The sequence below is a fragment of the Formica exsecta genome, unplaced genomic scaffold (assembly GCF_003651465.1).
Source record: "Formica exsecta isolate Colony F162 unplaced genomic scaffold, ASM365146v1 scaffold933, whole genome shotgun sequence".
Lineage (NCBI taxonomy): Eukaryota > Metazoa > Arthropoda > Insecta > Hymenoptera > Formicidae > Formica > Formica exsecta.
The window spans coordinates 36,058-63,864 of NW_021853700.1; the positions used below are offsets into that span (position 1 = coordinate 36,058).

At 35.3% G+C, this 27,807-nt stretch overlaps 2 protein-coding genes across 8 annotated transcripts in view; one reads left to right on the top strand and one right to left on the bottom strand.

The window, feature by feature from the left end:
* Positions 1-25,159, top strand: part of LOC115245298 (Kv channel-interacting protein 1) — a 52,137-nt gene extending 26,978 nt beyond the window's left edge. For all 7 annotated transcript variants that reach the window (XM_029823549.1, XM_029823550.1, XM_029823551.1 and 4 more), the window contains exons 3-7: positions 17,503-17,572; positions 17,645-17,715; positions 19,303-19,575; positions 20,511-20,809; positions 21,311-25,159. In XM_029823549.1, coding sequence (XP_029679409.1) covers positions 17,503-17,572; positions 17,645-17,715; positions 19,303-19,575; positions 20,511-20,558 — 462 coding nt within the window. In that variant the 3' untranslated portion in view covers positions 20,559-20,809; positions 21,311-25,159. The remainder of the gene's footprint in view (positions 1-17,502; positions 17,573-17,644; positions 17,716-19,302; positions 19,576-20,510; positions 20,810-21,310) is intronic.
* LOC115245299 (dynein regulatory complex subunit 5) lies at positions 3,025-14,170 on the bottom strand. The gene is given in 8 exon segments (XM_029823557.1): positions 3,025-3,263; positions 3,737-3,906; positions 5,794-5,908; positions 6,393-6,548; positions 8,687-8,924; positions 9,278-9,416; positions 9,497-9,667; positions 14,036-14,170. Coding segments are annotated over 8 exon segments (1,137 nt in total). The 5' UTR covers positions 14,122-14,170; the 3' UTR covers positions 3,025-3,201.
* Positions 25,160-27,807: the final 2,648 nt, after the last annotated feature.

The window sequence follows — 27,807 nt, forward strand, 5'->3', positions numbered from 1 at the left end:
GATGACATAACTACGAGTGAATATTTCTTCAGTGTCTTTGAGCGATAAGAAATTTTATCGCGTTGATCGCTTAGTACGTAGCTTGTTTGGCCAAATATCGAATTTGACATTAACATTATGGCGTTTAATTTTAGTCGATGCGTATTTGCGTGCGCGCGGATGCTAAATAAATTCATAAGTTCCATACGTGGTACATTTCGATAATCGTATCGCGATTCAACGAATTTAACTTTTTTTTTTTCTCAAACGCAAGTCGATATAAATGATTATTGTTAAATTTAATTCTTTTGTATAAATGTTAGATTTTTTAGGTCTTTTTAATAAATATCTTTGTGATATAAAGTATAAGTTTGCAATTGGAATTTTCAAGACGAAAGAAAATGCGCGTATTTTCCTACAATGTCTCGCCAAGGATTGTCGTTGAATAGAATCGAATAAATTGAATAGAACGCGGAAAGTTCAAAGTATATGGAAAAATCTTTGAAAAACACTGCGATTTGTATCGTGCATCCCTCCTTCAATTTATCGAATGCGCGGAGATTGAGATCGACGTGTTTCTCGAGACGGACAGGAAGATTCCATGCTCGTAGTTGTTTAAACAACGTATTTCCCCAGACACTTCCGTATCTTGGCCAGATTGTGATTGCCTGGAACCGGAGAGGAGGTTGCGGGTATAGCAAGGTCGCGAAAACACAAACCGAGCGCGATCTCCGGTGTACTTTAACGGGGGGAGCCCTCTCGCTCTCTTCCCCGCGAAAGAGTATCCACGGCGGAAATTTTATTTTCGGACTTTTTAAATATATACGATACTACTCTCTGCCCGAGCCAAGCTAGGCGCCCGCTTTTTAATACTATTTTGTATACTGGAGGTCCGCGATTCGAAAGCGTACACATAATCTCCCGCTCGTTATATCGAGGGTAACGGAAATAGAATTTGATTTACAATTGAAAAAATGTGCTTCCATTCTGACATCTAATGTGCCCGATTACTTTGCTCGAAGGATTCTTACGCAGAATAGTTATCTCACAATGTCTTGATTTTAGCAGATTCTTCGAGAAGTATGTCTATCTATCTTCCCTCAGCGAAAATACACAGACTATCTTTCGTTCAACTGTCTCTTTAAAAAGGACGCTTTTTTCGCAAGTAATGAAAAAGTTGATTACATATTGTGCAAGATATGCATCTTGAATATTTTCCATATCTTTTCTTTTATTTGTGAGAATTTTATTTAAACGAGGGTAAGAAAGAAGAAGAATTTTCGCTGGCCAAATCCGCGAAAGGATCCAATGTGTGGGAATGTTTCGTTACGATCCGTACGGAACAAAAGAGGAAAAGTCATATCGAAAAGAGGAAAGAGAGATAGAAACTACGCGTGGAGGAACGAATATCATCTTCGCGAAATTCGATACGTTGCATAGTTTACAGCGACAACTGGGTCGTGCCAAGTTAGATGCGAGATCACTCATCCGCGAATAAATATAATACACACACACACATAAAAGTGGAGAAAAGGTCCGATTGAGCGGAACAGAGACAGACAGGGCAAAGGGATATATGATGGACAGGAGAGCTCTTCTCTTTTTATTTCTTTTCCCTCCCTCTCTTCTCGTTGGACGGGGATCGAAAATAAAAGCCACGGGTCGCGGTCAATGTGGTTTAATATTGATTCAGACCGGATTCACGCGAACTTCGCTTGAACCGGAACACCGCTACCGTTTTAACTATCTATCTAGTGCCCGTACTTTGTTTTCGGAATTGGTTTAAAAGTCACCGCAGGGAGTTTCCGTTTTATCTCGATAAAAAAAAAAAAAAAAAAAAAAGCGATTGATCGCGCGAAACGTATGTTCTTCGCCAAGTAAATTGAAATTAATTCCATTAATGCAAATAACGATCGCACTGAATAGTACACGGCAAAGATCGATGCTCGAACGAGTTCATAGACCTCACGTAGGGGATTCCAGACCGACCAACGAATTCCATTGTGAAAATAAAAATATCTGATGTTCGCTTTGTAAATACGTAATATCAATAGGTGAAATACGCGCAACGTTGAATTGTCGAAAGTATAAATTTCACTCGCTTTGTGATAACGATAGTTTTCATGATTTGTAGTATTTGAAAATTTTCCGTCTCTCAGATTATTTACAACAGTTTTCGCGCATTCAATCGAATCCGGCCGCGAATGCAAATTTCATTGTTCCCGTTCCGGAACTTCGTAACTTTGAATTTTTCCGGGTAGTCATTCATTACGCGCATACATGCATACAAGAATCGGGTCCGATTGTCCATACGAACGCGCTCTCGTATTCGTCGTAAGACACGTGTAGCACAGAAATTGTTATTGCAACTCCGTACAATGACAGGCATAGATATTATTCAGGATAGTCTGGCGATTGCTGATTTCAGTTGACAATGCGATCTACGTGGCATACGCGTAATGAAGGACGCATATCGCGTTACACGTGTTTATATTACGTCACGTCACGTAGCTATCACGCGCGCGATGCACCTTGCGTTTATCGTCACGTATTATTAAATTCCCAATCGGTTTAATCCACACATACACATCGACGATTGCCGTTCCAATACGCGATCTTCGTAATATTTGTTGAAATCCCTGATGCGTGACGATTGAGCTGGTTTAGTCGATCGAAAAATTCGAGGAGCAATTGGGAAATGTCAATGTTTGGAGAAAGAATCGCTTTGTTAAATTAATGAATCGTCGGGTGGAGTTCCGAATAGGTGAACCCTCCGATTTTTTTGAAACTACACTATTTTTTGTATTTTTGAACGCTGATTACGAATATGATAATGAAAATTTGCGACAAGGTCATTTTCAAGGTCAAAACTCAAACGTCTTATTGAAGCACTTTTTATTACAAAATTAATCGACAAGATAAAGATAAAAATCTGGAATTATTTATTTATTATTAGACACAGAAGTAATGTAGAAAATTGTTATTATGAATATTGCAAAACTTTTCTGGCAAATATCCATGGAGCTTTCGTTTCTAGTAATAAGTATAAGCGTCATATCGATTTTCGAGAAATAGTTTTATTGGAACCCGAGCTGGCCATGGGTACGGAGCCTGTATATGGTCGCTTTAGTTTTATCTGAATACTTTGGATTCATCGCTCGTGGCGTCGCTGCCAAACGGCGTCTTAAATTTTCTATAACCAAGAGAGCCCGTCCGTTTCCCTTAATAGACGGGGTTGCTTATACGCCAGGTCCTGAGAATTGATTTCACCAATTCCAGCTCATCTGCAATTCCATAATTTTAATCGAATTTAATGTCGCTTTTAGAGATCTTGTTCTGAATATTTTTGCCCGTGTCATTTTAAGCTCGAAAAGTAGTCAAGTTCATTAAATTGAAATGTTCTTTCGTTGTGCATAACTACATCAAAAATTCCAAAAATAAATATTATAGATATATTAATAGATATAAGTCAGATTAAATGCAAATATTTTGAATATATAAGGTAAATTTTTTATAAATAATAGGAAACACTTTGTTATAAACGTTTTCTTGAATTGAATTTATTTATTCTGTTAATTTTTTGAACTTATCTTTGTTATCGAGATGTAGCTTAATTAAATTAAATCAGCTAAGAAGTGTGATAAGAAATGAATTCGCGTGGTATTTTTACATAAGTTTTGCATAACGCTGCTGCATTTCATGCACAGAGATTAAGTCGCAATATAACGCACGAAGAAAGTAATACAGCAACTCTTACCGGCATTGATTTGTCTGCCAGTAAAATGATTCGCAATATTCGTCGACTCTGGGAATGACGGCCCAGCTTCCGGATGTTGTTGCAGATTCTTGGCGCTAGATGAATTATAGTTGTCTCTACTTCGGGAAAACACTGCTCTATTCCTTTCCTTTTTCATATTTTGTTTATTCCTGCGTAAATGTAGCGTGCAAACATTTATAACTGCGACTGTGCAGCAATAACTCATTGCGATAAAATAAATTGAAAAATATGGTCGATGGAAGATAAATATGGACAATCGTAGTTCACCGAAAACGAGGGTACACGATTATAGAAATGGGAATGCAATAAATCGAAGCATGATCCCGATAATAATGTCGAACTCGATTCTTTTGAGAAGAAGGAAATTATTCTTATTTGTCATCAGAGATAAATCACATCTCTCTTTTTTTTGTAACTCTTATTTATGACGAATCAGACTTAAAATGTAATGATATATCGCGAAAACATATTTAAGAATAACAATATTCTGTATTTAGATTAATGAGAATGTAAGTGAGAGAATGTATGCATTTTTTTCTTTTCTTTTTTTCTTTCTTTTTTTTTTTTAAGATAAATTATCTTGGAAGAAATTAATTTCTGATATTAAATTGCTGAAACGTTAAGTGAATTTTTACTTCTAACTATTGAAGGATTACTACGTAGAATTATATCTCGTATGTGCGATGGACCTTTAGAATCACGTCGAGATATATTCACACAAGTGAGAATTCTTGTGCTACGCTTATATTACGCGGCATGCGAATAACGGCGTCAATAGGTCAGAGGTACACGGAAGGTACGATCGACGGGAGATCTGCGTAACGAGAGAGGGATAACCGCGTATGCGTTCCTAAAAAAAGAAAGGAAGGAAGGAAAAACGGATAAATCGATTGACTAAATTAGCGCTGGGTTGTGGAACGGGGCGCGTTTAAATAGCGTGTACAAAGTTGTAACTGCGTACGAGAAGGGAGGGGGAGGGGGACAGTTCGTGAAAATCTCGATCTTCCTCGGTTTCTATGATAATCGATCTAGCTCATGCGATTTAACGCGATATATGTGTATATTAACGACGTTTCTTTATAAAGACATTGTCGTCTAGTGAAGGAGAAAAGTTATCTCCTGGCGAAGGATTGGCGCGATGCCAAGCACGTTGCAAGATTCGCCGTCTTTGTCGCACGAACTCCTTGCACCCAGAGTTGTCGACCTATTCTATTCTGACGGCGATCGTGTTGTCCTTTCGGGCGTAATGACGTTTGCAAACACAACCTGCCAACCGAGAACTCGTCGGCTATCACGACGGCGTTGACTTGAAGAGAGAAGCGGAATATCGGAGGAATTATCTCCTTTCTCCCGTTTATATCTTAATAAAGTCTTCGTAAAATGACGGATAAAATGCATTTTCATGCACGAAGTCGAGAGAGATATTAGTAAGAATTAATAATAATAAATAAACAATATATATATATATATCTCATTAATTAATAAATTAATAATAATATAGTGAATATTTCACAAACACATGCACACATTTGAGTGTAAATATTGCTTAATTACATTATTCTGATCCCGATTTGAAAAGAAATGAACGATCTGAAATATATTACATGAAAGTTTGCAATATAAACATGAAGCGGCATTTGGAAATTATATCATGAGCACGATTTTCCTTAGAAATATAGCAATCTCTGTATGTGTCTTAATAAATCATAACGGACGAGTAATGAGTATATGATTCATATATGTGAAAGTCCGCTTAAAATCGGCGATAAAGTCAAGTATCATAATAACGCGACAGAAATTTATAGATTTGCAGCAGGTTGCGCACGCTCCTACGATATCCTTTTAATCCTTTCAATCCCTTAAGGTTTAATGTTAAAATTTATGATATTGTCTCCTCCGCGTCGCGCGTCGGATGATGAAAATCGTGGGCGAAATAATAAAAGTAAACGCGGCAGGAAAAAGAAAGAATAATTGCTCGAAGGTTCAATGAATTTAGACAGATGGAACGTTTATCCCATCCGATGATTGGCTCTCACCTGTACGCGCTCTCATTGATTGAGTACTCCGATTCTTTCGAGAAATTGCACATTCGAACATCCAAGTGGATAATATACGAGCAGGATGTCATGGCCGCTTCGAATGATTCTCCAGCTGGAACAAATTTTATTGCCGTTTTTTGCATCATAGTACAAATCTTCGAAGAGCATATTCAAGCATTAGATTCTTGTAAAATTATGCATGTTGGATGGGAAATTGTTTAGATGTAACAATACAATAATTTTTTAAGTTTTAGAATTAACAGAATTGTCATTTTCTAAGAATTTTCACAAGGTTATTAATTAATACGTGTACTACTTTATAATTATTTTGTTATTCTTATTTTTTAAAAATCTATTAATATATATAATATTTATATACATAATATATTTATATATAAAAAATGTTAGTTTCCTTTATACACGATTATCTCGATTATATCATTTATAGATAATTTTACAGATCTTTCAAAGATTTTTCCTTTAAACTTTTCCTTTTTTTATTGACGAATTATATTTCTACGGAAAGAATATTCGCAAAGAAAAAGATTCTATATAATAGATAGATTCTATATAAGAGTCAATTTTTCTTTCAATACCAGTCAATCCAAAATCGTTGTTTGATAGATCGAGAGATAAGGTCTCGAGTTGCACATAACCGGAAGAAAGGACTCCTGCAAGCGCTATGCCGGCTTCAGAACCTAATTCACAGCCGCTGATGTTCAAAGTTTCCAAAATTTTGTTTCTCACTAGAACTACAATAAAAATGATAACTTATAATCAAACATATAGACACAGATATTTCTTATAGATAAATAAACGATATTTTCGCAAGAGATTTGTCATAAGCGATATAAAAAATTATAAAGTAAATTATATAAAAATAAAATTATCCTGAAAATAATCATTATTTATTAAACTCAGCAATGTTTCTTGCACGCAATCGTCTATCATATATAATATTTTCTGTCAAGATACTTTTTTCCCCTTCAGTTATATAATCTGCAAATGTCAACCCCGAAGTTTTTCAACAAAATTAAAAAAAAAATGCCAAGCTCAAAAATTACCGTAAAGTGTATTTTTTGGAACTTTTTTATTTATACAGATGCAAACTTGATTCTATAATTTTGATAAGCAACACACGTATATTGTACATCCGGGAACATATCTCTGAGAAATTGCGACGGTGATTTTGCACTTGTAATGGCAAGTGCTATTGCCCTTTCATACATTTTTATATGTAATGAGAGTTTCGGTCACGTTCCGCGTGCCGTAACATGCGATCTGTATGCACGCGCATGCCGCGATTTGCTATTCAGTTTGCATTTATTTAAATAATTCAGCATGCCGCTTATGCCATGTTTTCTCGACTCGCGGGTCGATTATGCTATGCTAATGTTTCGAGATTATATAAAGAATTTAGCCTTTTTTTTAATTGGCAATAGCAGCACCGCGACCTTATGCTGCGAGATCATAGATAGACTTTCTTTCGGTGGTACGTTTAGAAGTACGACTAACATAAGCAATACACAACGTTTCAAAATAAAATTCAAGATAAGGATACCTTTCTTAATTTGAATTTTTTTCAGCGTTTAAAGGTTTGCATTTTCTTATCTAAGCATTTTCTGCGCATAAAACGTTAATGATCGTTCAGCTGAATTTTGCAAAGATATATTAAAAGAGACGTATTATTTATTTTCGAAATAATTAAAAAAAATTCGCTGCCACCTGTTATTTGTCATGAAAATTATATTCGAGAATGCAGAACATATAGATTTTGAAAAATCCGATTTTATCATTAATCATATACACGTATAATGATAAATATTAGTTTTAAAAGGGGGAAGGGGAGAATGGTGTCGGATTATGAAAAATGTTCCATTATTTGGCGAGAATGCAACGCATCCGTACACCAACGCCCCGGATAAAGCAGCACTACACGCAACATTAAATTTCAATTTACTTCGGCGAGCTTTATATTACCCGAGTACTAAATTCCGTAGAAAACAAATGGATAATCTCCGGAGTAGCGCTGCGTTTTCAAAGAAACAAAAGAATCGTATTTACAGGGTATATTGTTATAGAATAAAGATAAAGAAACAGAATTGTAGAGAATCGTCAAATCTAATCACGTGTCTATTTATACTCATCACTCTATCTCTTTCCTGGAAAGATTATCTTATTAGAACGTAAGTGATAAATAGAGTTGTTTATCGGAATTTGTATATATTATTTATAACGATATAACTAAAAATTGGAAGATGGCAAAAGTTGAAATGTACAATGAAAATTTAATATCACGCATAAATATTTATGATTTTATTAAAAGATAGATCTGAAAGTCGTGAGACTTATCTAGGAGTTTATAAGCTAAAGAATATAATCCGATAGTGAATTTTAATGTATTTGCGTTCACTACTAAGTTATTATATTCATGTACCCGACGGAAAAACTTTTCGAAGAATCTTTTTTTAAACACTTGTTTAAAAACTCGTCGATCTTTTCATCGCGAAACTACTGGCAGCGAGTTAGATTCCTTTGATACACAGGATGCTTTATCCAAAGTTTCGGGGCCACACAATTTAAACCGCGAAACTTTTTCTATATTATTTTTTCTTTATCTCATATACAGATTTGGAAAGAGAGATAACTTGTCTTTCTCTATCTTTTTCTGGATCCTAAAATTAAATGAAAAATATTAAATATTAATATATTGAGAGAATTGATAATAAGCGAACATTATTACTAGCTTCTCGAGAAATAAGAATATACTTCTGCTTTTGAACAGAAATGCTGAATGCGAATTTTGCTTCCTTTTCTCTTGAATATTTTGCATTGTTGCTTGATATCATCGACGAAAAGCGGCATTACGAAAACGCTTACGTGGACTTACGAGCGCATACGTGATCGCCTCCCTGGTCTTGCAGGGGGTTCAGTCTGAGATCCAAATTTTTCAGAGCAGTCGAGCTTGCTTTTAATATTCCGTGAACTATCCCAGCCATTCCAATCGGCCCTATATTGTTGTTCGTCAAATGCAGAGTTCTCAATTTCCGATGCATCGATAGAAATTCGCCCACTGCGTGCGCACCGGTGTCCATCAACTTGCAATGCGACACATCCAGTTCTTCGATCTGTATCCGAGATAATTGAAACATATAAGTGTGTGCATTGTATATATACGGTGACTGAATTCAATAAAATTCGCCATTATGTGATGCGTCGGAAAGAGAAATTGTGATACTTGCGATTATATCATTCTCAAAATATTATCTAGCAGTTAGACTAATAATATTTAGATATTACTAGACAGTATCTAGTGCCACTCTTTTTTGTTTAATTGTCACGATAAAAAAATATTGAGATAGATAACATTTACAGTCAGACTTTAATTCTTCTTTTTCATGGAAAATCTTGTATTTTTAAAATTTTTAATCGAGAACAACGCGGTTCGTATCTCGCTCACATAAAGAAATTATCTACTAACATTATCGTTCGACACCATTCCTTGAAGAATAGCGGCGATTCGGTGCTGATCCAAGTTGCTGCGGGTTAAACTGAATTTCTTCAATTTCGGGCTGGCTTTAATTCCTTCCCCCAGACTTATGCAATCCTCCAATGAGAATCTGTTCGAGCGATAAATCTCTTATCGATTCTATCCCGAAAACGGGATCTTCCCTTTATCCCCCGCGCTCGCTAAACTTACTCGAAATCCCGCCACTCAAAACCGTCGTCCATATAGATCATACCAAAGTTGAGGTAAATTTCGGTGAGATGCGGGAATTGCGGAAGTATAATTGCCATGGGAATATGATGCGCGACGTCCTCTTGTAGGGCAGATTCGCCATCCTCCCCGTTAACTCGCTTTATCTGCTTTCTGTAAGTAGCAAAATAATGCAAACGTGATTCTATCAGCGATCAGTTTTTTATCGATGAATGCCTTTGGTAACCAAAGCGCGATAATAAAAAATTTTTAACACATGATATAAATATTGCAAATTAATTATGAAATTTAATTATGAATTTATTATTTATTTAAAAATAATTTAGCTAATTAATTAACTTTATTAAATTGATTGCTAATTAAATTTATTAATTAACAAATATTATGGGAGTGTTTTAAAAAGTTTATTGGAGCGATTAAAAAAGTTTTAATTTCGTGATAACTCTATTTTATAATTCTACCGTTATGTATATGTATGTACTTGTCATATTTATTCTGAGTTTTTATATTACATCCGTATTATTAATTAAATTTCAATGAAAGTGTGTAGAAAGAAGCAATATTTTTTAATACGGAAAAGAAAATATTTTACGTACTTCCGGGACATATCGTGTAATAAATTCACATGTAATGTCCGGCGTATGCAAAAAATTAGTTCGAATGTCGTTACTCAACGATTTATTCGCACGATAGTTAATGTATTAAAGCGAATCGGGACTTTGATCAATATTGGACGATGGATTACACTACATACGTATGCATCGCGTATGTAGAGGCATGGTTGCACGATAGCCGCAGTGAATAATTGAAGAACACGCACATGCCTGGTCATATTAACCGCCATATGTATGATAGAGATATGTCGGATGTACTAGATTGTGTGATATAAAATGGAATTTCATATAATGAATTCATACATGCATCGAAAGAATAATATCAGAAGTTTACGTACACTAATTAATCTAGCATATTAATCGCATTAGCTATGAATAATATTTTGCGCAGGAAGTATCTTTATAAAAGAATACTTTTTATTATTTAAAAAAGAAATTGAGATAAATATATTTATAAAGAAATGTCTCTATAAAATTCATTAATTATTATTTATTACTAAAATTTCTATTCACATGTATTGTGAAAGATTCTTTCATAATATATTTTTCTTAGTTGCCTGGAATAAAAAAATATTAAAGAAAAGAAATAAAATTCTCAGACATGTCGCGATAAAAAAAAAAAAACACACATTTCATGCAATTCAAATAAAAGCGAAGATAAATCTTACTAGCGGATTTACGGATCGCTCTAAAAAGGGAGCAGCCCGGTGTGATCTGAGAAAATTACTTTCCTCAAGATCTCTCGTGGCTTCTAATTAAATACAGCTGCGTTCTCCAAACTAGGATTCGCAGAGCGGTTGTCTTTGCGGAACGAGATAACGTTTCCTTGACTCGCAATTTTGCTTATTAAAAATGCATACATTATGCGCCGCATAATGAGAGACACGTTTTTGAAATGCGCCGCGATGGATCGCAAAGAGACTTCTAGAGGGGAGTCCAGTATTAATTTAAATTAGTTTTAGAGTTTGAAAGCTTGATTATAGAAAATTGCGTAAAGACATGCGACGAATAAACTGAATTTAAAGCAAATAGAATCCTTAGACGTTAAAAATATATTATACTTTTAGCTTTAAAAATCGTTATCTTAAAAAACATGTTTTGATATTCTAGCTGCAATTTTAAATCAATCTTGTTTTAATAGATTTAATAGAATCTTTAATAGATTTAATCTTTAATAGATTTAATCGAAACATAATTGCTGAGATATTTAATGTCGAAAATATTAAAATGGTTAAAAAGGAATAAGAATAATAAATTTATTACACACAAATCCCTATCATTTCATTTAAAACAAAAGAATTTTTTTAAAGAAAAAGATGATGTGCAGTGCGTTTCCACTGTAATATAGCTTAGTCATACACGGAATAAAAATCACATTTTTTTAATTTTTCATAAAGTTCATATCACTACACTTTTTTGCGCGTTAATAATACGGGAACTCTGCAAAATTCACGTGTGTGTAAAAGTTAATTAATTTTTTTTTTCTGGAAAGAGTACGAGAGTACGAAACCATTTCACTTATTTTATCCGGAATTAGTTTTGCAAGCGCTATCGCGGAATTCTTTCCCGTATTACATACCTATTCCAACTTCGTTACAGTAGCAATAAGAGACTATCTCTATTCTGCCGACTCCGCGCGACCATAACTATGTAAATTTACCTTTGATACTTTTTAAACAGTGCCCTTGTTCTCCGGCAACATTTTATAAATGCGGTCTTATAAAGAAAAGAAACAAAACTGAAATGACAGCGAAGCGAGCATTGTTCGCAATGTGTATTCATAAAACGCTTCAAATACCCTACCGTTTTTTTTCGAACATGTATTAAAATTGTTGTATATGTATAGTCGCGAAATTAGAAAATACAGAAAAAGATTCCGCTCGCGAGATTTTTATAAATATGGTAATTATTTTGTAGTATATAATTATTTATTTTTAGATATTTATATATATATGATTATTATATAATTAAGAATATTTTCACAGATCATTAGTAATTATGTTTGCATATGTAAAACTATTATTATAATTTTTAATAAATTTTATCATGGTGAGATAATACCTACAGAAAGGAGATGTGTTTTGCTCACACGTTCTCTTGTCGTAACTTGCATCTGCATTACTTTCTACTTTGTAAGTGAGCGCTTGTTAGCCAGCTTGTCTAAAATCAACTGTCACACATATCAGCTTGGTCGCGTTGTGTTGTAATTTCGCGCGAAAATTTACACCGCTCGGGATCTAAAATTGCTAAACGGCCGTGGCAAATTGCTAGCGTTGTATATCCCGCTGCGTATAATTAGAATCCTCAACTTTAACAAGTTTATTTGCTTGCGAGTCCGTCACGTTTAGATTTTGGTAAACTCGGCGTGATAAGCACAGATTCACACGAATGTCTTTCAAAAGGTTGCACAAGCGTTACCGGTACCTCGATAATGGATCGAATTGGAAGATATTATAATCGTGAAAGATCGAAATATCTTTTCCTTAACAAAGAACATCTCGAGACACCCAAATACAATAGCTTTTATGCACTATAACTCTATGGATAAAAAAAATATTTTGCGTGCCGCAATATTTCATTGAGGCATCTCGCGTTTTTGTTAGCTTCAAAATATTAGTTTCAAGATTTTTTGCCGAATGATAGCGATATAAAGAGTTTTCGAAATGGAATAAAAGGTCCAAATAGAGAGCAAAGCGATTGAATCTCTTTCGAAGGAAAACAAACGAATCAATCGAATCGCAAACATTCACACACAGCAGCAAATGAAAGTACTGTATTTGCCGTTGGGGAAAGTGATTGGCAGTGTCGGGAGAAAGACAGGGCAATCCATCTGATCTCCCGTACTGCTTCGAGCCGGAACGAAGACTTTTCGCATCTCGTAAGAGGAGACCAGTGTTAAAAACCACGTCGAAGACCACGTTGAAAGATAAATTTTAAATAGCTACTGATAATTTATAAACTAATCCATGATATCGCGACGACATTATGATTCAAATAGAGAGGAAGACTCTCCGATATATTCGCGATTTTTCGACATGTATTCGTGTATTATAAGTGGCCTCCTAGATACTCCGGCCAATTATAGAACCGGCTGCCACGCTTTCGCGCGATATTTACACGCAAGAGTCCATCGCACTTCTCTGGATCTTCAAGTGCAAGCACTTACAGTTTTAGCCGACAAACTGACCGGTTCTAATAATAATTTTCGGATGTTCCCGGCCGGGCGTAAATTCGTCTAACTATGAATTTCGGCGCAGCGTGTATGTGGGGGGCGATGCAAGGTCCGCTTGCAAGCTCTGGCAGTGCACAGATATCTGTTACTACTACTCGACACGATGATCCATAAATACGGATTAATTTTTCATTAATGAGTCTTAGCAAATTCTTATATACTTGTACTTTAACAGGATCGTTTGTGAAAAAATTATGATGTCTGAATTTCGACTTTGTAATTAGACAGATGAAGCTCTGCTTCGAGATATTAAATTTAGAATGATTGTAAATTTTTAATTCGCGTCATAATATATTAAATATATTATATAATATATTAAATATATTATAAAAGCTTAAGATTTAACAAAATTAAAAAAAAAAAAAATAGAAGCTTATATCGAATAAAATTAGAATACGCAAAATTCGTGCGCACAGTCTCTCTTTTTATAAACAGTCTCTTTTTGGTTCAAGGTATGTAGATGTTAGTTTTTTATGCACGCGGATCTTGTAGAAAATCAAGTCAAATTCTCCTAACTGTGGATACACAGTTGTTCTGGTTTACCTTGATTGTTCTCTTGCGCACAAGAATTAGTTTTAAGGATTCGGTAAGTGAACTCGTCTTACTTGGTGGGCACGAGAGTACGAAGTCTTATGATGTGTATGTAATCCTTGAGAAGAGCCATTAATTTCTCGCATTTCTCTCTTTGAGGCTCGAAGTAGCTCGCTTCCAAAGTTTCCAGATATTCAGCTAAGTGCCGCTCGCAATATAACCGTCGCCATGAATCGCCATATTTGCCCGGATCGTTCTGTTCCCACCTGCGCTAATAGAGAAATTAATTCATATATACATACGCGCGATCACTTAAACACGTGTTGTCTTATCAATTAATTATATGACTTCAAACATTTCTAATTAAGAAAATTAAAATTGTTTCGTATTTTTACGAATAAATACCTCTTTCATTAAAATAAAAACATTTGAATAAAACAGATATTTCGAGATAACTAAACCACGGAAATTAAAACGAGAGATTAAAGAAAGATTAATATTATATATTATTAAAATCAATTAATTGAAGTGAGAGAGAGAAAAAAAGATTAAGATAAGATTGGAACAAGATTAAGGTCAATTAACGTCGAATAAAATCGAACGTAATTAATGTGTAATTACGTAATCACGTAATACATTTCACGTAATAGTACTCGATCGCGGGAGGATATTTCGCATAATCGCGCAGATCGACAAGATAATATATTAAATATATTATATAATATATTAAATATATTATAAAAGCTTAAGATTTAACAAAATTAAAAAAAGAAAAAAATAGAAGCTTATATCGAATAAAATTAGAATACGCAAAATTCGTGCGCACAGTCTCTCTTTTTATAAACAGTCTCTTTTTGGTTCAAGGTATGTAGATGTTAGTTTTTTATGCACGCGGATCTTGTAGAAAATCAAGTCAAATTCTCCTAACTGTGGATACACAGTTGTTCTGGTTTACCTTGATTGTTCTCTTGCGCACAAGAATTAGTTTTAAGGATTCGGTAAGTGAACTCGTCTTACTTGGTGGGCACGAGAGTACGAAGTCTTATGATGTGTATGTAATCCTTGAGAAGAGCCATTAATTTCTCGCATTTCTCTCTTTGAGGCTCGAAGTAGCTCGCTTCCAAAGTTTCCAGATATTCAGCTAAGTGCCGCTCGCAATATAACCGTCGCCATGAATCGCCATATTTGCCCGGATCGTTCTGTTCCCACCTGCGCTAATAGAGAAATTAATTCATATATACATACGCGCGATCACTTAAACACGTGTTGTCTTATCAATTAATTATATGACTTCAAACATTTCTAATTAAGAAAATTAAAATTGTTTCGTATTTTTACGAATAAATACCTCTTTCATTAAAATAAAAACATTTGAATAAAACAGATATTTCGAGATAACTAAACCACGGAAATTAAAACGAGAGATTAAAGAAAGATTAATATTATATATTATTAAAATCAATTAATTGAAGTGAGAGAGAGAAAAAAAGATTAAGATAAGATTGGAACAAGATTAAGGTCAATTAACGTCGAATAAAATCGAACGTAATTAATGTGTAATTACGTAATCACGTAATACATTTCACGTAATAGTACTCGATCGCGGGAGGATATTTCGCATAATCGCGCAGATCGACAAGACGCAAAAACTCACCTGTCCTTGGCCGCGCGTTCCCAATAAAATCCATCCTCGATTCTCGTTATCGTCATCTCGAAGGGGAGATCAGTCGGCAGTGTTTCCAGCAGCACGTCTCTGTCGACGCACGTCGGCAGATCATCCAGAACAGGATTATCTTTCCACGCCGAGACTATTGCGCGAAGCGCGAGTATCTTCAAATCGGGGATTACGCCGTCGTCCCATGAGACGTCCTCCGCTCGCAGCGTTCTTCCTTGCTCCTGTGGCAATAGCGACGTCACCGGCGAGCACCTGCGAGCCAGTTTGGTTTTTAGGACACATGATTATATTTTGTTAAACAAATACGCGGTATTATCCTGCTGCATAATGAATAATATTTATTGTAAAGCTGTTTATTTTGAGCATCACGTTAATATCTCGTGTTACAGAATTATATTGTCAAAATGTCATATTATTTTAAAAACTGCTTTTACCATATATTTTGTTATAAAGAAATCTCGTGTATATACGGAGATCAAAATATACGAGACGAGAAAATGATAAGGAAAGATAACACGACCCCGGAGCTCTCGTTTATTCTATTCTATTTTATTTTACCTGTAAGCGGCTACAACGTTCTTCGATATACTGTGCGGAATCCTCATTGTTCATATTCGTTCCTGCATAAAAATGAGAGATAGCTTTACTACTTCATGAAATATCTTTAGAGATGATTAATGATACATGCGCTCTCGCTGTTTCGATGGCCTCATTCAATATATGCAAGAATATGGCAATTAATAAAGATATTATTTATGCAATTAGCTTACAAACTATTTTGTGCGACCCAATATCTCGAAGTTAAGGGGTATTCCTAGTTTGAAAGAAAAAGTTATTGTTCGTGGCGAACATGATTCCAATCGTTACAGTCATCTGAAATAAAAAAAACAAAAAGATTCTTGATATGTATGAGTGTGACTATCGTGCGAACTAGAATTAAATCGATATTTGCAAAATTCGAATTTTGCGACTTACAAAACTAACCAATTTTTTTGGTGAAAAATGAAATTCTTTTTTGAAACGCTTTTTTTATTTTTTAATATTTTTTTTATTTTAGTTCACGATAACCACACTCATACAGATTAAGAATCTTTTTTTTTTTTTATTTCGGATGAGTATAACGGCTGGAATCATGTTCGCCACGAACGACAATTTTTTTTTAGGCACCCTGGTTGGACTATATACTATAACTCTCCGAAACAAAAAAATATTTTTGTTTGAAAAAAATTCAGGATATACTTGAAATGTTATTTAATAAATGTGCATAGTTTAGAATTAATATGTTTTATACTTTTCTTTAAAAAAATTCCCAAGAATCCAAAATTCGAATTTTGCGACTTACAAAACTAACCAATTTTTTGGTGAAAAATGAAAGTCTTTTTTGAAACACTTTTTTTATTTTTTAATATTTTTTTTATTTTAGTTCACGATAACCACACTCATACAGATTAAGAATCTTTTTTTTTTTTTATTTCGGATGAGTATAACGGCTGGAATCATGTTCGCCACGAACGACAATTTTTTTTTAGGCACCCTGGTTGGACTATATACTATAACTCTCCGAAACAAAAAAATATTTTTGTTTGAAAAAAATTCAGGATATACTTGAAATGTTATTTAATAAATGTGCATAGTTTAGAATTAATATGTTTTATACTTTTCTTTAAAAAAATTCCCAAGAATCGCCTTATTTTCAGAGCGTCAAACTAAGAAGACTCCTTAAAACGATCCATGTGATTTTGCGCTTGGTTGATGGAAGAACGAGTGTTCAACCAATGTATATATTTTCTCAAGCCACACGAAATATCGTCGGTTTTGTCCGAGCAAATGGTTGGTGGCGTATAATGTATAGAGTGTCGCTTAATCCCACTCCGATAAAACGCTCGCGGAACTGAGTACGATCATTTTTCACGATCTTTTCTTCCTCTTCTTCCAGGAGTGTCCCGAGGGAGTGGTGCACGAGGACTCGTTCAAGGACATTTACGCGAAATTCTTCCCGCACGGCAGTGAGTTCCAATTAAATAACAGCCCGCGTTTTTGCGTAATTAGTTAATGGCCACCCCTCATGCGAATTGCAGACTCCAGTCTCTACGCCCACTACGTGTTCAAGGCCTTCGACGTTAATTGCAACGGGGCCATCAGCTTCAGGGTAATTAAGTCTCTCGTGTAATATAGTCTTTTCATTAATTTTAAATCGTCCGTTATGCTCTCGCTATGCGTTTATCTTAAATGAATGACAGCGCCCGACGTGTATCCTCATCGTGCGAAGAACTTTTTCTTAGCGTGTCTTAAGTTCTTAACGTTATTACACACAATTATACTTACCGGGGAAACGCAGCAAGAGACTACTCGTAAATTATTAAATTTATTAAAATATATTTTATTTATCCATTGGCATACTTTTATAATTGATTATATCCAGAAATACATCTCGTACAATAAAGAGAACATGTATTTTATTTACAAGAGCTTTCGTAAATAACTTCAATATTAATCATAATAATAATAATTTATTAAAGGCATGAAGTAGCTCAATTGTCATCAATTTGTATATTTAATGCATTATTACGAGCAATTATGTAATTTAATTTTGCGTATGTCTAATTCAGATTCGATCCGGTGTTTCGCATATTTGTGTTTGCACTTGTGCGGTCATACGTCGATGTTGACACTCGAGTGAAACACAAGGGAGGAGAGATGTGAAATTCACCGGACGAAATTTCGGATGGGAAATTTCCGAATACGCGCTAAACGAGTGAACGCGATTCATTTATGCATCCCGCGATAATCGGCGCCGATTGGCAAGCGACGAACATGCTCGCCAATTGAGCGCGCGTTGCTTATCGGACGAATAATTAATGGTTTTTATGCGATAAGCGCAGAGAAGCAAATGAACGCCGACGATCATTCGTCATCTCGCGAATGTCGCATATGAAAATCTATCGCAGTTTGGCACGAGGGTATACGATATCGAACCTTTCGACGGTTCGATGCGGTACATCGTTCACATGGGACCTGAACTAGAATATGCCCTCGACACGTGGAAACAATTCCATTTGATTAATTTCCGTCGCTTCCGCATCCCGGATGCTCCGCGCGCGTTTTCAAAGTCCTCTTTCTCCCGCGAAGGGTTTTCGTATATATAAGCGCATCCGCAAATGACTCTACAACCATCTCTGTGATTACATAAAGTAATTACGTATGCTGCTGGCAATAAAATGCAGGAACGGTGACATAATTTCGTTCAATTTCAGTTAAAGTTAATAACTTGGTAATTCAAATTTAAAAATTCAAAGAATACATTGCCCCATTTTCAAAAATTGCGTCAGTACTGCAATTATAATTAATAATCTGTTGTAATATTTTTATATCAAATTATTCAACACTTCTTGCGCTGCAATTTCGTTAGAACTTCGGAGCAATTTTATTTCATGACGGACGATGTGTGTTAATAAATATTTATTTTAAAGAGAAATTTTATTTTAGTTCGTGCTTTTTGTTTTTCGCCTTCTTTGATGTTAATTTACATTCAAATTATTTCTCATTATTCGTTGAATTGCGAAATCTTATTTCGCCTTTTGTTAATATCACAAAGCGGACGATTTCAATGGACGGATGAGATTATCTGATCAGAACAATAGAGGGAGAGAAAAGCGCGCGGCGAAAAACCGTTTCGTCACGCTTCGGATTTAACGTCGCGAGTTAAACGACTTTAAGACAATCCCGGGGATTGCAGGATCTCCTCGTGACACTGTCGACCTTGCTGCGGGGCAGCATTTATGAAAAACTGAGATGGACCTTCAAACTGTACGATATAAATGGCGACGGCTGTATCACCAGGAGCGAGTTGGGCGAAGTCGTGACGGCGGTCCACGAGCTCATGGGTAAGCGACATCAAGCCGAGGAGGAGAGGAAGGCGAGGGAACAGCTGGACAGGGTCTTCAAGAAACTCGATCTCAACCAGGACGGTGTTATCACGATCGAGGAGTTTATCGAAAGTTGTTTGAAGGTACGTGTCCCACCTGGCCGTGAAATAACTGCGAGAATGATCGAGTAAAAAAGTATACGTTATACTGAGTGTCCCCAGCGTCGCTTTCCTTTCGTCTCTAAACGTATTCTTTCATTTATTTACGACTGACCTTTATTCAATATTTCGCCGTCGCATAAGCTCGATTTTCATACGACGACGGAACCGCTATTTACATTTTACTAATAACTCGGGCTTAGTTGAATGGAAAAAGGCATAGTGAATCTGGGACACTCCGTAAGTACTCCCTACATAAATGAACGCCAAGTTCCTCGAGACGTACGACATGTCCTAGATCTGCGAGCTGTTTCTTTTAACTACGATTGCGCTTCAACCAGTTTTGGAACGAAACTCTTCTGCGAGAGAATGAAAAGCTCATAATTTTTTCCATGTCATATATCTTGAATTAACTATATATCCGATTATATTTAAAATAAAATTTGTCTACTTCTCAACATCGAGAAATATGATATCCTATTATATATATTTTTTAATTAACATGAAAATTGATTAGGCAGAATTATTCTTAATTACGTTAAAGAATAAATATTTTCAGAATTCGATTCTTCGATTGAAGCATTCGTTATCACAAAAATTTACCGTACAATATTTATAACGTAATATTTTCTACATTCGCAATAGAAAATCTCTCAAACGATAAATGCATGCGCGATTTTATAGTATATTTTATTACAAGCATGTATCATGCTTGTAGCAAAATGGACAAAAGGGCGCCGGAGATTGATCGATGTTTATGGAGCTTGCGCGAACTTGTTCAGCATTTTCGTCGCGATGGTATAACAATATTCTGTGCGAGATGTATAGATTTTTTTCCCTTGTTTCGCGAAAATTTGACATGAGCCGAAATTCTCGAAAATAAAATCGTGTTGCTCTCATATGACGAATTTTACATGCAGGACGACGTGATCACACGATCGCTGGCGATGTTCGATTGCGCGCTTTGATCTCCGGCTAAGGACGAGCCTCCAGCAACAACGGTTAGCAACACGACACCGCCGACGCCGCTCTCGACGACAACGTTCTCGCAATCCCTGTCCCCGTCGCCACCACCGCCGTCCTATTCCCTGCTGCCGCCTATCCCGCCGCCCTTGCCCTCTCAACCGCCACCCGGGTACACTGTCCAGGATCAGGAGCTCTATCTACTCCTAGCTGCTCACTGGTGGAACCAACCGGAGGCGCCGCTCTTTTGTTGAAGGTGAATTTCTCGAAGCCCTCTAGATTTCCCGATATCCAAATGAGATCGAGGGAAAGCTTTCTCCGCGGGATAGGCACTTCTCGAATATAGTTCCTGTGAAAATCGAGAATATTGGAATAGCTATACGAGATAGTGAAGCGCATTAATTTAACTACTGGATTTTTTGATGAATTCGGAAGCGATTTTTCCTCGACAGAAATTTGTCGAGAGAGAGAGAGAGAGAGAGAGAACAAAACTTTTTTTTATTTTTGCCGCGCGCACGCGAATTCTCTTTTCAAATCTTTATTATTATTTTACCAACTCTAAACATCAAGCTTTAAACTCATATTAAAGCAAAACATAATTATGAATAAGAAACAAAGTACCAATTTTTATTCTTTCAAGTTTAATTCGTTAAAATTCCTACAGAGTTTATAATATTCTACTATTTTTTCAAAATTTTTTTCCTCGATCTCATTAAATCTTTTTGATTTAAAAATCTTCAAAATTTCTCTTTTTTAGGGCAACGCGATAGCACGGCTCCTTATGACATAAAATAGCAATCGAGGTCTAAGTCTGTGGAATCGGAGAATGGACATATTGTTGTCCCTTCGTTCTATAAAACGTCACAGTATAAGAATACGAAGCAAAATGTTATCCTCATCCTCGCAGATCGGAAGCTTAGTGAAGGCTCAAGAAAGCCGCTTCGAAGACAGCACGCGAAATATCACAAGACCATCGCCGCTTTACCATCAAGACAATCTTGCGGAGAAATGCGACTATTCTGCGACGACGAGATCCCGGATATTTCGGCAATCGACACTTGGCGTCAATTTCTGGCAAGAATCAAGCGGAGTTACGTAATCTACGGAATTATCTTCGATCTCTAAGGTCATACAACTGACATTAATAAACGAGATAAGTACCTGGACTCTCTTCCATTGCGATCTCATAATTAGATACGAAGAATGGCGTTTAAAAAGGATAATCTCGAAAATAGTAAAATAATAAAATGATATCGCGCGAAAGCTCAAACAAGATACGCGCGTATTCCTTTCTATGACTCGCTGCGAACAGATTCTGCGATCGAAAAATCTGTTATCGCGGATCTGTACCAAATCATAATGTTGTGGACGACGGCGATAAAAACGGCGGTAAAGTGCAATGCGTGATTGTCGGAAATGCGGCACGGAAACGATCATAAATCGCTACAAATGTCAAAAAGATATTTGTAGAACATTGTCGGAAAAATGTCGCATTCAATGTCTTGAATAACATTTGAGTTATCTGCACAATTCTGCTCGTACAATAGGTGTTAAACACGAAGATTAACGAATCGATTGCGTGACTTTGTGTTGCTGGAAACAACGCATCCTCGTGATCATGCGATTCAATCTTAAATACGCGTCTCCTCTCGTTTCGTACTTAAATATATTTTCTCCCAATAATGCTTCACGCGATCGTGGTATAAAAAATCTCCCGTATCGAGAGATTAACGTGAATCCCATGGGTTGGTAGGTTGCTTTAAGTTAAAAAAAATTTATTTGTAAATAAATTTTATATACAAATTATCTTTTTTGGCGAATTCATTTCATTAATTTTAGGACTCTGTATAATGTAATATGTGCAAATTGATTTTTAGCGTTTATTATTTTGTTCCAACTTCCTGTGTAATTGGTGAATATCCGCCAATTTCTTTATATTCTCCCCAATTTTGTAACCATTCATCATGATCGCGTGGTCGCAGCGATTATGTATCGTGAATAGTAACTGCGAGGCACGGCACATTGATTATAGTTAGACGTGATGACGCGTCGATTTTCCTCGACTAGATCGTTAGCCGCACGATCGTTGATCATAAATATCACACGTACGTATTTTTCGTTAGTAGGTTCGTAGGTTGATACTTCATTATACGTCCTTTTCTAGATCCGATTGTTTCTGACGGGCCACGCGCAAGCGTTCAATATTTATTATTGACGAATTTTTCGTCAATAATAATTCTATTTAGTTATTATAAAATAACGCAAATTTATATCGCGATCGATATATATTTTTATTTATTAATAGAAATTATTAATACAATCTTGCTTTTTGTACACTTGGCCTTTACATCCCGACTTGTCGCGGTAAAATATTACCACAATATTAAATAAGATTTTTTATCAAAGTGTACATCTTTGATTTTATCAATTTTTCTCTCGTTACTTTTCTTGCGATAATAGTAAATGCGATGTTTATCGCATTCAATCATATCGTCGGTACTGAAACACTGACAAGAGATATTGATCGCTTGCGGGCTCCTTATAAGCGTCCATAGTGTGTATCATGTTGTAGGTGTACGTGCGTGAGAAGCATCGATTTTCTAATATATCTGTTATTGCGAGTCGTAGGCGTGCGGGCGTGCGAGCATATGTCAGACTAGCGAGTAGCAGCCCGAGTGGCGATTATTAATTATCAAAATCGATTACAATGAAACACCAAAAGAGCTACTACTGTAGTTAGCTGTTATTTAAGTAAACACATATAATAATATAGTGCGGTTTATATAGTTAAGATAAATTCGCGATTAAAAGAGGAAGATAAAAGAGAAAAAGAAAAAACACGCAAGTCGTCGAATAATTGACGTTTATGATCGTACAACTTTGGGAAAATTGCATTATTTTCCAGGAAACACTGTCAATACGCTCTATACAACACACATATACGCAATCACATGTACCTTTTTCAAGTAAATCCTACGTCCCCGTTGTTTCGCATCGGGCAGATACGAATCGTCGTTGATCGTCGTTGCAATTTAATCGGTCGTGATTCACCGAGCTCGCGCGCGTCAAGTGTAATCACTCAAGTCTGCTCTCGAGGAGATCTCGTTACTGAGCAAAGAGGCGAACACCTTTGGCCGCAAACTAGCTTTCACCTTTCACGGGAGTCAAGAATACGCGAGCGTTGCTAAGCTACATCTGGCGCGTCTCTATAACAACGATTAATAACGACGAAATCGCGATTTTCAAACGAGCGCAGAATAACGTTACTAGATTGAGTTTATGATGAATCCATATAAGACAGAGATTCGCGTACAATAGGATAAGTCGCCGGAAACAGAACATTTTAATATCTCTCTTGAAGATTTAAAGACACGAGAAGATTTTTGTAAAACACCATTCAAACGGTTCCCTAAGAAGACTGTTTCTTTTCTTTTTTTCTCTTTAGGATCTCTTGCGATTCTCTTTATACACGATTCTCCTATATACTTTTACATATATCACATACCGCATCTCGAGTCTGCGATCGTATTCAGCGGAGGCTAAAAAAATCTACGATCATAAAATGTTAAAAAACTAAACTTGGAATAAAGATATACGTACAATGCCGGCCATTAATTTGTAAACGCTTACAGACAGATTGCGAAACGGGCGATCTACACGACTAGCGATCTTCCAATCAGGAACGCGCAATGTTTATCTATCAGAAAAGAATTACTTAATAAACAAAATAAATCAAGTAGAATGCTTTTATATCGGAAGTTTGATACTCTGTGAGCATTGTCACATTAATGACCGCTACATAAACTCGAATGATACGATTAATTGAATTGAAATCTATTAGCAATTAATTTAACGCTATATCAATGCACGCGATCAACAACAGTGCAAAACTGCTGCAATTAATGCCAGGATAACTGGTCGAGCACCGACAGAAGATTTTTACATTTCTTAGGATACACGAATGTATATCGTATCTTCGAATTTAGAATGATCGATGTAATCTTGTTGGTAATGCCCAGACATCAATGCGAAAATGATCGAATGAGAGATGACAGGATCGCGTTGTTCATTCCATTTCGAAGATAGCGATATATATATTTATTATATATATCTTCCTATGGTCTCTCGTTAATGTGAATTTATACATATATTGCGTTAGCGCCACGAAGATATGTATAATCAAAGACATTTTTCGGAAATACCTACACTTATGTCAAATCTGCCAGCACGTTAATCAATTGTGCGCTATAAAATGTTACGTAACTTGAGAACCTTGGTAAAACTACAAACTGCATTTTGAAACTTTGAGCCGAACTTTTCGAGCGGACTTTTGCTATTATTCGCACACTATTCCAAACCTAATTGAATCGCGCGAGCATAAACATCGGGATAAGTTGACACTTCCCTTTGCTTTTGTACGTATTTCAATGTGAAAGAATATAATATCCTGTACGCGCATAAATTGTACAAACACGGAATACCGTATATTTTTTATAAAGTTTTGTTATCTTTCGCGCGCGAGGCACGAAGCGATATTCGAGCTCTCTGAAAGCATTTCTATTGCGCATCTATTGCGTGTGATAATCAGTAACTTTTGAGATCTGATGAAAAAAAGAAAGAGAAAAAACACAAATTCTCTCCTACAAAAATACTTGTAAAGCATAAAAAATAATGAGATAATTTGCTACTTTTGCCCACATAAACGTTGATATGCACAGATACGCGATTTTTATTTGAATACAATTGATATTTCGCGTTGCTTGATATTTAATAAATAATATCAAAAAGAGACGCCTCTTTCTTTCTCTCTCTTTATAAACTATGAACCGAGAAAGACGAAACGTTACACAAAGCAGAGTATTTAAAATATGCTTACTTCCAAATGATGTATCCGACGTTACACATTTACAAGACGTTATAAATTCTCGAGATAAATTGTCACAATGTTGCCTGAAAAGATAAAAATTAACGATACCAAGCGCTGGATATACATTAATGGTAAATTATTAGAAGTAATAAATTATAAACTCTCGGTTAAAGATAATTTTGCCTCTTACTTTTTAAATATATGACATAGTATAAATTTGTTTTATACACATATTCTCTCTTTCTTACATTATAATCTTTAGTTTTCAATTGCGATAGAACAATGTTGCATGTGTACGAAAAAATTCTGAATCTATTATGTTAGATCAACCGTTAAGGAAACATAAGGATTAGAGAGCGAGGTAACATATAGCTACGTGCAGAAGCGGTAGAAAAGTATAACTCCAGGAAATTTTGCCACGATACTAATTCGATTCTAATATCATTAAAATATTCCATTAAGATAATGTCATATCACCGAATGCGTGTGTCTTAACAAAGATGCGTCAAACATAAATATATCTTTAATTAATGCATGACTAATTTTTAATTTGGAGGGTACGTTTGAGATTGGCCTTCGATTGTCGGGAACGATTGCCCATGAACGGACGCGGTTCCGCATAGCAAACTGAATCAATTGCGATAATCCTCCGAGAGACGACACAAGAAGAGAAAAAAAAAAGGAGAGTTGTAGCTAGCAGTCTAGCTGAAAAGCAACCTAGTCAATTCATTACGTTTAGATTAACCGTACGATTATAAAACTCTTGCGTGACTTTAAACTTAAACACATTGTCGAAGTATTATATTATGATTAGACATTATCAATCACTAAGCGAGGGACACTTTTAGCAAGCGCGGCGCGGCCACCAGTCTTCATCCCGAAAACGTGTGATAGTCACACATACATGCGCATAAAATAGTCAACAGGATTTACGAAGGGAGTCATCAATATTCGAGCAAATTATTTCGACCTTCGAATCTTTATACATTGATTATGCCAGTTAATTAAACATGCATGTATCTGTATTATTACAGTACATATATATATGATTGTATTATTATCATTCTATAATAACACAATATCATCTTTCTGCAGTCTAATTATACTCTGTTTATCATCTAATAGATTTAATAAATCGTTTAAAAATAAATTTGAGTATAAATAACATTTAAATACTTATAAATTTTAAATTGTCTAATTGCATTATCTTGAAGTGTTTTCTAGTATTTGTAATAATTTTTATCGATGTGCAGAAACAATGGAAAGAAATTTTCATTTTGATTCGAATGTAGAAATACATTGGAACTCGAAATATCTGGACGGCTCCCGAATAATAGACTAATATTGCTCGTGGAAAGGATATCACAGTTTATTACAATAGTTAAAATCGTTACGTAATATCACTGGTTATATATTAGAGATGATACAATTGTTGAGCTTGGAAGCACTTTTTTATGGAGAAGTCTCACAGTTAGAAATTTATGATCGATTTTAGCGGAGATCCTACTTCAGGCTCGGATCTATTGCTATAGTGATAATACAGAATACGTTATACTACATAGCGATTATGCAGAATGCGTTAATTATATTGTCTCATACTGCCAACTGTAAATCATCATATGTAGTTTCTAATTAATGACATCGATAGATAATCTCTAGTTAAAGATTATAAGCGTAGGAGAGGGTGGTTTCTTTCGGAACACTTTAAAGAATCGTCGAAATCTTTGCTAATGTCAATGCTTCATTTCTATCTAAAGCGAATGTAATTTTCCACACACACACACACACACACAAACAGCATACGCTTGCACAGATTTTGTTTTCGCGAAATTATTTGGAAAATTAAAATTGCTTTCTTTTACGAGGACTTTCGAAAAATATTTAATTAGACTATATCTCTCTTTATATCCTTTTTTTTAGTTTCGATTAAATACATTTTGAGAAAACAATATACATCTTAAAAAGCCCTTATATATACTTTGTAAGTTACGATCATCCTAGCAATTTGAGATACACACAAAGGCCGATTAGAAATTATTGTAACCACCATTGTGATAGTAATAGGTTTTAGTATAATACAAGAGACGGTAATTCGACGATTGCAGCGCTTTAGTTTTAACTTTAGTTTTAGAAACGAGGAGCAAACATCAAATTATATATCACGCACAAGGCCCAAAATTAAAGACCGATGTAACTTAAACTATTCACTGCTTTTAAATGAGAAAATAAGTCACCAATAAGAAGTGACATACATATTTAACGTAATTATTCGCATTCGAAGAAGACATTAATTGAAAGCTAATGACATTCATAATTTTCTCCATTGAGTGTTATAAAAAAATTCCAACTTTTCATGTATGTTATTTATGTATATGTTTTAATTTATA